Below are 11,503 nucleotides of genomic sequence, written 5' to 3' on the forward strand. Positions count from 1 at the left end.
CCTCTCTGGCTGTTCTCACTCCCACCCAGTTGCCTTTCCCGGTCCCCAGCCCCTTTTAGGGATCCTTCGCCTTGCGCTTCTCCCTTCCGACCCTTCAGACCTTTCCCCCATCTTTTTTGTCTCTCCCCTACCCGGGTTCCTTTTCTGATCCCGGGAATGGAAACCTCTGGTTCCACCTCTGTTTCCCTCCTCAGCCCCGCCCCTTGCCCCGCCCCCGCCCAGGTTCCGCCCTGCCCCCGCGGGGCTAGCTTCGCTGCTGGCCCGGAGCGCCCTCTGGCGTGTGCGCATGCTCCCTGCTCCTGACTGCAAAGTCCTCCAAAGGGACCTTCTAGGCTGCGCGCCTGTCGCCCCCGATCGGGTCCGCCCGCCCGCAGCGTCTCGTTGGTGCTGCCGGTGACCTCCGACCCCGCGACCGCGGGGCGGGGCAGGGAGGCCTTAGCTCCGGGCGGGCGGCGGCAGCTGCAGCGGGACCCGGGAGCGGGGCCCGGCGCCGCCCGGGCCGCGGGGCGATGTGAGTCGGGGCGCGGCGGGGCGGGGACGAGGCGGTTCCACCGAGGCCGCACCGCGCCGCGCCGCAGTCTCCGCTCCCTCCAGAGGAAGCCCAGGGCGGGCGGGCGGTGGAATCCCGGGGCTGGGGGCGGGGATCCAGGGACTGCGCGCGGCCCCGACCTCCCCCATTGCTTCCCAGTGTCTGTAGAAATTCCCCTGACAACCTCGCAACCTACATCTGTCGCTCACGCCCCAGAACCACCCCACCCCCACTCACCTCCGGACACACCTTCGCTAGTCCTGGAGCCCTCAGAACCCCCTCACTCTTGCGAATTCTGTTACGCCCGCAGAGCCACCATTCTCCGGGATGCCCCCGAATGCTTCCAGAGCTCTGTGGCTCCTCTGATCCTGCATACGCCCCATTCTCCTTGCACCATGCTCAAATGCAAAAAAACTTGCCCACGTTTCTCTGAGCCCTCTTACATATTTTGAGTCCCCATAATCCCTGACACTCCGCATCTCCAATCCATACGTATCCCAGACCTGAGCCCCCTGTTCCTGTCTCAGCCAACGTAACCCCCTTCAGTGAAGTGTCATGATATGTCCTGATACCTTAAAGACAAATGAAGGGGACAGAAAAAGATGCAACACCCTCCCCCATCTTGCACCCTGTAGTTCTTGGTTTCACCCTCAGACTCCTTTTTGATGGCTCAAGCCTCGGTATTTTCCCAGCTGCCGGTCTTTAGGCTGTGTACATCTCCCTGAGCCTGCTTCCTTCTTCCAGAGAATAAGCCAGACCAGGGGGTGGGGGTCCTTTTATCTGGGAAGTTGTCTGAGGAAGCAGAGCCCAAGGGGCCCTGGGAAAACATACTGCTTCTGGAAAGCAGGAGGGTGGGATTTCAAGGATCTCCAAGGTCCTGGCTTGTCAACTTGTCCACCTGGGGCTCTGATCTCTGAAATTTTGATTTATTGTTAGCATATATGTTAAAAATTTTAAGCCTTTCAGAACTTGGAGAACAGAAAATCTATCAGGTTTCCAAATGTGAGATTGAGGGAGCTTGTTCTGGAAGAGGCAAATGTCCATTTTAGTGACGTTTTTCCTATGCACTTCTAGAAGTTATTTCAGCGAGAAACTCTGCAGGTTACAGATGTTTCCCTTGAAAACTAAGGCCTTGAGGTGGGAGGTGGGAGGTGGGAGGTCGACTTGCCAGAGTCTCCCAGATGCTTAATGGCAACAAAACAGACTAGAAGGTTGGTTTTCTGAATCTTAAGCCAGCGTTCTTTCCCATACATCATAGTGTCCTTTTGAGAAAGCTCTCTGTAAAGTTCCCCACAAAGGTAAAGTGGTGGTTTTGGTGTTGGTTGTAACAGGATTCAGATGGGGTCGGGGTCTAGAGGTAATTTAAAAGGTTGCCTCAAACTCAGACTCATTGCTGCTGTGGGAATCACTCCCTCTCAGCGCCTGTGGGGCTTGGAATTGGTGGCCCCTTTTCCCTTGATCTCACTTTCTTCTTTGTGTTTCTGTCCCCTTAGGACCTGGAACAGATAATCCAGGTGGGATGGACTGACAGCAAGTGAGTTTCATTAACAATTGGGGGCGAGGATGAAAGGTTTCCACTAACCTGTGGTCTCTGTCTCCTGTGCTAGGTGAGCCCCAGGTGTGTCCCAGAGGGATCCAGGTGACTTCTCTGCAGACTACCTGCCATGACGCCCCACCAAGAACAGGGGGAATAAAGTGGGGGTCCTTCCCCATGCCCCTCCCATGGTCAGCTCCCCAATGGCCTGGGTGAGGTGAGAGCTGTTTATAGGAGCCACTTTTCTGGAGTTTTCCAAGTTGGGAGGAATGGGGGATATAGGTCAGGACTGTTCAAGGCTCTCTACACGTTCAGTGGGAGTTCTAGAAGGATATCTAATCCTACAGGTTCATTTCTTGTATCGAGTTGCAACCCATTCTGGTTGGGATCGTTCTGTGCATTTGCTTGCTCCCATAGGTCTTTCAAGCTTGGTGGTGTCCTCTCCATTCTAGACAGAGGCCCAACCATTGTGACATATACTCCAAGTGCCATAATCCTGGAGGGAAAAGCCAGATAGTAAGTCCTCTGGTCTCCCCTTTAGATGAAGGAGAGAAAACCCAGCATTTATTTTTTCCATGAAGAAATAGCTAATCGAGGTTATAAAAATTGTGCCCTGTTTTAAGTTCAGTCTTCTTACTGTATCTTTTGGCCATAATGTAATACCTCATGGAAGAGAACATCAAAAAGATAAATTTGAAGTAAGATGTTGGGATGGTAGTGAGGGAAAAAAAGAGAATTTGGGAGATGTGGGAAGGGTGAGGTGGAAAAGAAGACCAAAAAAAAAAAAAAAAAGAAAGGTCCAGGCTAAAGTGTCGGGGACTGCCCAGTTACAGTTTGTTTGCTAAATCTGAATGGGGGCCCCAAACTAGCACCCACCTCCCCCTGAAGCAAATCACTTCTTCTGGTTCCCTGCTTGTATCCATTCCCTTCTTTTCCTGCAGCCCAGGCTTCCCTTCGCTTGCATTACATCTGTCAAAATCCTACTCACTTCTCAAGGTCACGGTCAGATGGTACCTCTGAGAAGCTCTCTTCCATCCCTCTGTCAGAATTAATCTTTAACACATCCTCACTTGAATTAATGTTTATCCAGTGCATGCCTGGCCCTGGATTGAGAGTGTGAATTTCTTAAAAAAAGTTTTTTTTCCAATGTTTATTTATTTTTGAGAGAGAAAGAGAGAGAGAGACAGAGACAGAGAGACAGAGTGTGAGTGGGGGAGGGACAGAGAAAGAGAGACACAGAATCTGAAGCAGGCTGCAGGCTCTGAGCTGGCCGCACAGAGCCCGACGTGGGGCCCGAACTCACAAACTGTGAGATCATGACCTGAGCTGAAGTCGGACGCCCAACCAACTGAGCTACCCAGGCGTCCCGAGAATGTGAATTTCTTCGAGGGGGGACAGTGTCCCACTGTGCCCAAGAGTAGGTGATCACAACGAGGTCGTTCTGCCAGAGTCCCCAGAGTGAGGCTTTTTGGAGCTGACCTCGATGACCTTATCCCTTATGTTTTTCCCTAGGGCGGACTGGCTGCTCTGACACCATGGGGAGCTGCTGCAGCTGCCTGAACAGAGACAGCGTCCCAGACAACCACCCTACCAAGTTCAAGGTACCCACCGCCCCCTCCTCTCCTGAGCTCTCCCAGCATGGCCTCCTGGGCTCGGGCCAACCTGTTGAGTTGCCTCTGCCTCCCTAGAGAAGGTGAAGGGACAGGCTGAGGTTGTGGCTCACTAAGATGTCTCAGAGCTGCTGAAGTGGCCTGGGGAGCGGGGCCCAGGCTGCTGCCAGTGCTGTGGTTCTCCTACGCCATTACTAACCACAAAGAATGAAGAAATACTGTGATGAAAAATCATGCTTTTAGAACATTCATTCCTGCCAGTTTATATTTGTAGCTTTACATATATATGTATGTATGTGTGTATATATGCATATATGTATGTATGTATATGTGTGTACGTGTGTGTATATAAATGTGTACACACACATACACGTATGGTGGTTTTTTTGGAGAAAACAACAAAAGTCTCTATTAATGGGTTAATATACATAAAGTATTTAAAGCAGTGCATAACACCTGGAAGCCCAATATTAGTGTTTGCTGTTCACTTTGGGAAGGTAAGGCCGGGCCCAGTGGACCTGTGCACCCCTGGCCACCTGCCACCTCTCACCTCCCTGTAGGGGGAGCCCCCTCCCCGCACTCAGCTTGTGAGGCACAGGTTTCTCCTGCTCACCAGAAGAGGGAGCCCTTAGCAAGGGCCTGGAGTTGGGGAGGGGGTGGAGAAGGTCTGTGTTCTGTCCTGGGCTTGACTCTCCCCCCCGGGGTCTTAAGATTTTGAACTTATAATCGAACCCCTTCCTCCATTAGCATCTGGTCCTTGGATACAGCGGTGGACCATCCGAGGTTATCTAACCTTGGCCGTCAAACCATCTGACCTTGGAGGTCAGCTAACCACCCCTGCCTCACTGCCCAGATGACAAAGCAGAGGCCTAGAGAGCTGCTGTGGGTCCTTGGCACTGCTTCATCCGCTTAGTCTCCCAGCGATCATTTGGCATCTCCGGGGAGTCTGGTAGAAGCAGGCGAGCCCCCTGACCCCCCAGCCCTAGCCCTGCATTGGCCTGCCTCCCAATGGCTCTGGGACCCCTACATACTTGATGGGCTCACTCAATGACCCTTCTGTTCCCTGCCCCTCAGGTGACGAATGTGGATGACGAGGGGGTGGAGCTGGGCTCCGGAATCATGGAGCTAACACAGAGTGAGCTGGTGCTGCACCTGCATCGGCGCGAGGCCGTCCGCTGGCCCTACCTCTGCCTGCGGCGTTATGGCTATGACTCCAACCTCTTCTCCTTTGAGAGTGGCCGCCGGTGTCAGACGGGCCAGGGTGAGTACCGCCCCTGGGATAGGGGCGAGGGGCTGGGGCCGGAGGTCATAACTCAGGGGACCATGGGGAAGCCTGTTGGCTTGGCAGGTGTTGCCCAGAGAAGGGAAGGTTGATGGCCAAGAGCACACAGCATGTTAATATGGAACTAAGTGGACTCCCAGGCCGGTGCTCCTTCTCTTTGGTCACTGCGGCCCCAGCCTGGGACCTTCTGTGGGGGCATTTGTTGCACAGCCCATGAGAAAGAGCCAGTGCTCCCGAGACCAGAGCCTGCCTGGGAGAGCAAGCAAGTTCTTTTCCCTCTGTGACTCCAGTTTCGAGGGACCCTTGTCCTCTACACAGGAACAGACTTTCTTGTGGGCCCCCAAGTCCTATACCCTGGAGCCATGAACAGTGAAGGGTCAGGGTCAGGGTCAGGCTAGAGGCTCTGATTACCTTGGGCCTGCGTGGCTTGCGAATGCTAGGCTTGGGGAGGCCAGACTCTTGTGTCTCTGATATACAGAGTAACCCTGGAGAAGTTCATCCTTGTCTCCTGTCACCTGTGGGCAGCGGAGTATGATGTGTTCTCCCTTCCTCCCCTTTCTGCCTGCAGCCAGGGGTCAGAGAGTAGTGATCATTCCATGAAGTCAAGGCTAGAGCCCGCCCTGGCTCTTTGAAGGAGTAGCATGGTCTCGGCTTATCTTGTAGGACCCGGGCCTGAGCTCTGCAGAAAGAACCTAGTACGGGCTTGTGTTGGATGCAGTTGGGGTTGTGACAGCAGGGTTGCGACAAACGAGCTTGTCTGATGAGGCCACCATCACAGCAGTGAGCCTCTGACGTCCTGCTGGCTGCGAGCCTTCCCCTCTACACATCTTACCCTTTGGGCGTCTGAGGTAGAGGATGTTAAACACTGGCTGAGCAGAGAGAGGACAGGAAGGGGCTTCTCCTCCTCGTGGTATTTAAGCAGCAGTTGGGATCCCAGAGGGGTCGTTCTAGGCCCCCACACCGGGTTCTCCTAAAACTCCAGGCTTTCCCAGCCTTTTGTAGCCCCTAACATGTCTTGCCAGAAAGGTCCTTTTCCTTCCCCACCCCCCTCCCCTTGCTGTCCGTCCCATCCCTACAAACCTCAGTTGTCCCATACCCCAGCCTGGTTGTGGTGCTCACACACACCCCAAGTAGCCTCCCCTGAGCCCTGGACCCTGCTGTTGCCAGGATGGGGTGTGTAGAATTCCAGGCTGGCCCAGCACCCCAGGGACATCTTTGGAGCCCTTGAGTCACGGGTACTCAGCCCAGGCCTGCCGTCCCTGGGACTGTGAGCTGATGCACTGGAATCTGAGGGGCCGTCAGGACAGCTGCATTGAGGAGACACAAGATGGCCTTGCCATGTGTATCCTAGAGTGAGTCTGCTCGTCCTTCCTTCCTTCCAGCACCAGAGATTAAGTTCCATGAGGCCAAGGGCCCATCCAGAGTAGACATTCCCTCTCTGGCTAGGCAGTGGCTAAGTACCCAGGGAACAGGCAACGAACAGGACAGCTCTCCTGCCCTCGTGGAGCTTGGAGGTGGTTGGACTGGAGCCGAGGCTTGGTGCCCTGAGTAGAGCTCCTTTTTCTGGGGAGTGATAGGCAGAGGGAGACAGGGGCAGCATGTGAAGTGTCATCTAACACAGTCCAGCCTCTTACCCCTTATCTGCAGGGCACAGCCCCAGTGCGTGCTTGAAATCGCAGATAGTACTGAACCCTGTATTCACCATGCATTCCCTTATACATACGTGCCCGTGGTAAGGTCTCATGTATAAATGAGGCACAGTAAGAGATGAACAACTGTTACTAGTAATAAGGCAAAGCAGTTATAACAACGTACCGTAGGAAGAGCTAGGTGAGCGTGGTCTCTCTCAACATGCCTTACGGTAGCGCGCTCACCCTTGTGACGAGGCGAGATGATAACATGCCCGCGAGGTGGGAGGAGGTGAGGGGAGTGATGCAGGCGCTGTGACCTAGTGTGAGGCTGCTACTGACATTCTGACAGTCTGTCAGAAGGAGGCTCATGTGCCTCTGGACCCTGGTTGACTGCGGGTGACGGAAACCGCAGAAAGCAAAGCCATGGATAAGGGGCAGCTGCCATCCTTTTCTGCTTTGGTGTTTACTTCTCTTTCCCTCACCCGTGTTCACACACATCCTTGTGAACACGATTTAACCGTGTTCACAAGGTATAGGTATAGGTAACCGTGTTCACCGAGTATAGGTGAGGTATTAGATCTCTAGACAGTGGTAATGGATAGTGGGGGGGGGGGGGGCAGGAAGGGGCCTGGGGCCCAACTCCTCCCGGAACTCTTGGATTTTAGAGTGTGCTCAGGATGAGGAGGGCACTTCCCGTCCCCTGCAGGCCTGGGACTGGCATTCAGGGACATTTTCCTGAGCCTTGTGCGTCCGTTCAACCTCTCTGGTCCTTTCCTACTGGTACACGGTCAGAGGGGCCTCACTTCTTCCTCTCCTTCTTCAGGGATATTCGCGTTCAAGTGCTCCCGGGCCGAGGAGATCTTCAACCTGCTTCAGGATCTGATGCAGTGCAATAGCATCAATGTGATGGAAGAGCCAGTCATCATCACCCGCAACAGCCACCCGACTGAGCTCGACCTCCCTCGGGCCCCCCAGCCTCCCAATGGTGAGGAGACCCCGTCCTTGGCACCTCAGCCTCCACATCTGTACGCACAAGCACAGGCCCAGGCAGTGCCGGTCTTGGAGGCACGAGTCAGGCAGGCAGGTGGGATGGCTGGGCGATCCATGCTTCCAGGACAGTTGCCCACCATCAGATGACTCTTGGGGATGAACAAGTCCCCGTCTGGGCCAGTCAGGTGACTCATGCTGACGCTGGGGAGTCCTGGGCCTTGTATTGACTGATGGTCTGGGAAGCAGACGGGGAGACGTTGGGTTTCCATGGAAACAGCAGTCTGGAGCTATTTTGCTTCCTTCCGTCTACTGGGTCATACCCGGCTTGGTTCAGGCATCTTTGCCCATGACTGATTTCTGGAGAGGTTCCCTCAGCTTCTACTTATTTATTCACTGAGTCCACACTGAGCCCCTGCTGCATATTCTGCTCTCCATGAACTGGCCCATGGTAGGGAGCCGGGGACGGTGCAGGGCGGGGGCGGGGGGTGGGGGGCGGTGCGCAGAAGAAATAGAAACGCGGCCCCTGATGTCTGGGAGCTTCCCTGAAGCTCACTGGCAGAGCTAGAATGAGATGAAGGGACAATGATGACAAGTGTTTCAGATAAGGCTGTAATGGGGGAAACGGGGCTCACACTGAGCTTTGAGGGAAGGGGCAGGGTTTGAACCACTGAGAGGTGAAAGATAGCAAGGGCTGCTGGTTCAGTAGAGCTAACCATCTGGGGGCCCTGGGAGCATCTCCCCTCCAGTTGGAGGACTCCCAGGACACCACACATGCAGTGGCAGGTGGTTGGCAGGTGGTTGAAGTACCTCCCCCCCCACCACTGCTGACCCGGGCTTGTCTCCTGTGTGCCCAGCTCTAGGCTACACTGTCTCCAGCTTCTCCAATGGCTTCCTTGGCTGCCCAGGGGAGGGCCCGAGATTCTCAGCACCCCGGCGCCCCTCAACGAGCAGCCTGCGACACCCCTCGCTTGGGGAAGAGTCCACTCATGCCCTCATTGCCCCTGATGAGCAGGTGAGCAAGCAGCTGCCCTGCTCCTCCCCGTCGGTCTGGGTGGGGATGGGGGACCGGGAAACAGGGCGCCTCGTAAGGATCACGGGAGGGGAGGAACGTTGATAGGGTCCCTTACTGTCCCAGAAAGGGATGCAGCTTCCCTGGGAGGTGTGGAGGACAAGGAAGAGGGGGAAACTCCAGCGCTTTTCCCCTATGCCTCTCTTATCCGGTCCCTTCTGTTCTCTCCTCCTTCCCTGCCCTCGGGCCTACCTGCTTCCCTTGGACTCTTTCCACCAGTCCCACACCTATGTCAACACGCCAGCCGGTGAGGATGACCACCGCAGGAACCGGCATTGCCTGCAGCCCCTGCCTGAGGGCCAGGTGCCCTTCCCCCCACAGGCCCGGGGCCCTGACCCACGGGACCCCCAGGTGTTCCTGCAGCCGGGCCAGGTGAAGTTTGTGTTGGGCCCAACCCCTGCTCGGCGGCACATGATGAAGTGCCAGGGCCTCTGCCCCAGCCTGCATGACCCCCCGCCCCACAACAACAACAACGAGGGCCCTTCCGAGTGCACTGCCCAGCCCAAGTGCACCTATGAGAACATCAGTGCGGGGCTGCGGCCAGGGGCTGGCTGGAGACTGAGCACGGAGGAGCCAGGCTGGAATGGCCTTGCCCACCGCCGGGCGGCCCTGCTGCACTATGAGAACCTGCCCTCCCTGCCCCCTGTGTGGGAGAGCCACGCCCAGCAGCTGGGGGAGGAGGCTGGGGATGACGGAGACTCCAGGGACGGGCTCACTCCCTCCTCCAATGGCTTCCCTGATGGCGAGGAGGATGAGACCCCGCTGCAGAAGCCCACCAGCACCCGGGCTGCCCTCCGTAGCCATGGCAGCTTCCCTGTGCCGCTGACCCGCCGCCGAGGCTCCCCGAGGGTCTTCAACTTCGATTTCCGCCGGCCGGGCCCTGAGCCCCCCAGGCAGCTCAACTACATCCAGGTGGAGCTGAAAGGCTGGGGTGGAGACCGCCCCAAGGGGCCCCAGAACCCCTCGGTCCCCCGAGCCCCTGTGCCCACCACCCACCCTGCCCGCAGCTCAGACTCCTACGCCGTGATTGACCTCAAAAAGACCGTGGCCATGTCCAACCTGCAGAGGGCGCTGCCCCGAGACGATGGCACTGCCAGGAAAACCCGGCACAACAGCACCGACTTGCCTCTGTAGGGACTTCCTTCCTCACGCTCCGCCTCACGCTCCTGTCCCCTGAACCCACACCCCGGGGTTCAAGGTTGCTTTGCAGAAGGGCATTGAGGTGGAACCAGATGCTTCCCTGCGCTGGCTGGGGTCCCCAAAGATATCAGCCACTGAGTCTCCTGGTCTCCAAGTTGGGGAGAAGAAGGCTGACCAGGCGAGGAGGGAGCTGTGACGTAAACTGTGAAGGGTTCCTGTGATGCATTTAGTGCCCTCCCGTTATGTCCATTTGTCTTGTCTGTCGTCTGTGTGTTTTCTTTAGTTGAAATTTGGAAACATTTTGTACCTGTTGATTTTATTTATCAGTTTATTTTTCTATTTATTGTTTTAAATGTAATTTAACATATTTATTATTAATATAATTATTTTTAAATTCTGGCTTGGTGAATGATGTCGCATTCTTAGGGAATCTCTTCTGGCACGGTTCTAGGTGGCAGCAGGGGAGGCCCTACAGAGGGAGGGGCTTCATTCTGGGCAATTTGGGGGTGGGTAGGGTTTTTATGACACGGCTGTGACCGTTTCTTTCTCCCCTCTGAGAAGCCCTGGCCCAGAGCCTAAAGTTGCCAGGGACGGACGTGCTGGCAAAGGAAAGCGACAGGACAGCTGGAGTCCTGGATGCACAAAGGGGATCTGGAAGGAAAACTGCCCTAATGGGAACACCCTGACCCTTCCAAGTTGGCAGGGGCGGGGGAGAGAATTTCGTGGGGATGGGGCTACACCAGGTCTAGGACCCCTCACCGAAGTCCCTTCTGCCACCAGGCAAGTCCCAGGGGAGTACTGCTCTCCTCTTAACACCTTGGCCCAGAGGTGGACCCTGGATCCCCCTTGGCACCCGCAGCATGGTTAGATCAAGGCTAGAGCCTTTAAACAGGACTTTACTAAAAGCCCAGAAATAGCAAATGTGAAAAGCAGTTGTCATGTTGTAACTAATTGTACTTCCCAGAGAGCTGCTCCCCAGGAATGGACTCTTTGAGGTGCTTCTACCCTACCACAGGGGTGGGGCCCTGGCAGAGCTACCACATCTGAGCACCTGCCTGGAGCCCGGGGTCTGCACAAGCCCCTGCCTGGTTCAGTGCTGTAGGAGCTTCCTTGTCCCGAGGCTGCCTCTTCCTCCTCCTCCCACTGGCCTCCCAGCCTCCAAGGCTCCGTTTCTAGCTCAGACCCCTGAATGGTTAATCTGAAGGAGATCCAGCGTCTGTGATAAGCCACTCAGGGCCTGGGGGAGGAGTGAGAGCAGGGTTTGCCCAAGACTTAGGGACATGCCTTCTTGTCTCTGGTCACTGCTTGTGCCCCAGCTCCCTGCCCTGTGGAGCGAGCAGACCGATCCCCCTTACCAAGGAGACCGGCCAGGGTAGGGCCTGCCCAGTTCCCTCTCCTCCTGCCGTCCAGAATGGCACCGTCCAGACTTCACTTCCGGGACCGCCCTCTCCCCTGGGTGTGGATTGAATTATCTTCCAGACTTCTCCGCCCTTGGATGTCACTCTCTTGTCAGTGCAATGGGCGAATGGAGAACTGGCCACAACAGGATGTGAGAGAGTCCCTTCGCCTGGGGCCCGGCAGGGTCCAGGGGTACAGCTGGTGCTACCCCAGAGCTGACCCCAGACACTTCCCTCTACTTTCTTCTGATCTCTGGGCCAGAGGGAGGACTGCTGAGGCCAAGTTTGTTGTGCTGTTTCCACAGTGCACTACGGGATGGC

At 55.9% G+C, this 11,503-nt stretch overlaps 1 protein-coding gene across 2 annotated transcripts; it reads left to right on the plus strand.

Annotated features, from left to right (window-relative positions):
* Nucleotides 1-221: 221 nt before the first annotated feature.
* On the plus strand, nt 222-10,182 carry FRS3 (fibroblast growth factor receptor substrate 3). 2 transcript variants are annotated; one of them, XM_049653287.1, is made up of 7 exons: nt 222-511; nt 2,137-2,280; nt 3,576-3,664; nt 4,748-4,934; nt 7,410-7,571; nt 8,431-8,588; nt 8,865-10,182. In XM_049653287.1, the coding sequence occupies exons 3-7, from the start codon at nt 3,599-3,601 to the stop codon at nt 9,777-9,779; spliced, it is 1,488 nt and encodes a 495-aa protein (XP_049509244.1). In that variant the 5' UTR covers nt 222-511; nt 2,137-2,280; nt 3,576-3,598; the 3' UTR covers nt 9,780-10,182. The 2 variants fall into 2 exon arrangements, with proteins under 2 accessions (XP_049509244.1, XP_049509245.1); XM_049653288.1 differs by lacking the exon at nt 222-511 and having other exon boundaries at nt 1,375-2,280.
* Nucleotides 10,183-11,503: the final 1,321 nt, after the last annotated feature.

This window comes from Panthera uncia (genome assembly GCF_023721935.1).
Source record: "Panthera uncia isolate 11264 chromosome B2 unlocalized genomic scaffold, Puncia_PCG_1.0 HiC_scaffold_24, whole genome shotgun sequence".
Classification (NCBI taxonomy): domain Eukaryota; kingdom Metazoa; phylum Chordata; class Mammalia; order Carnivora; family Felidae; genus Panthera; species Panthera uncia.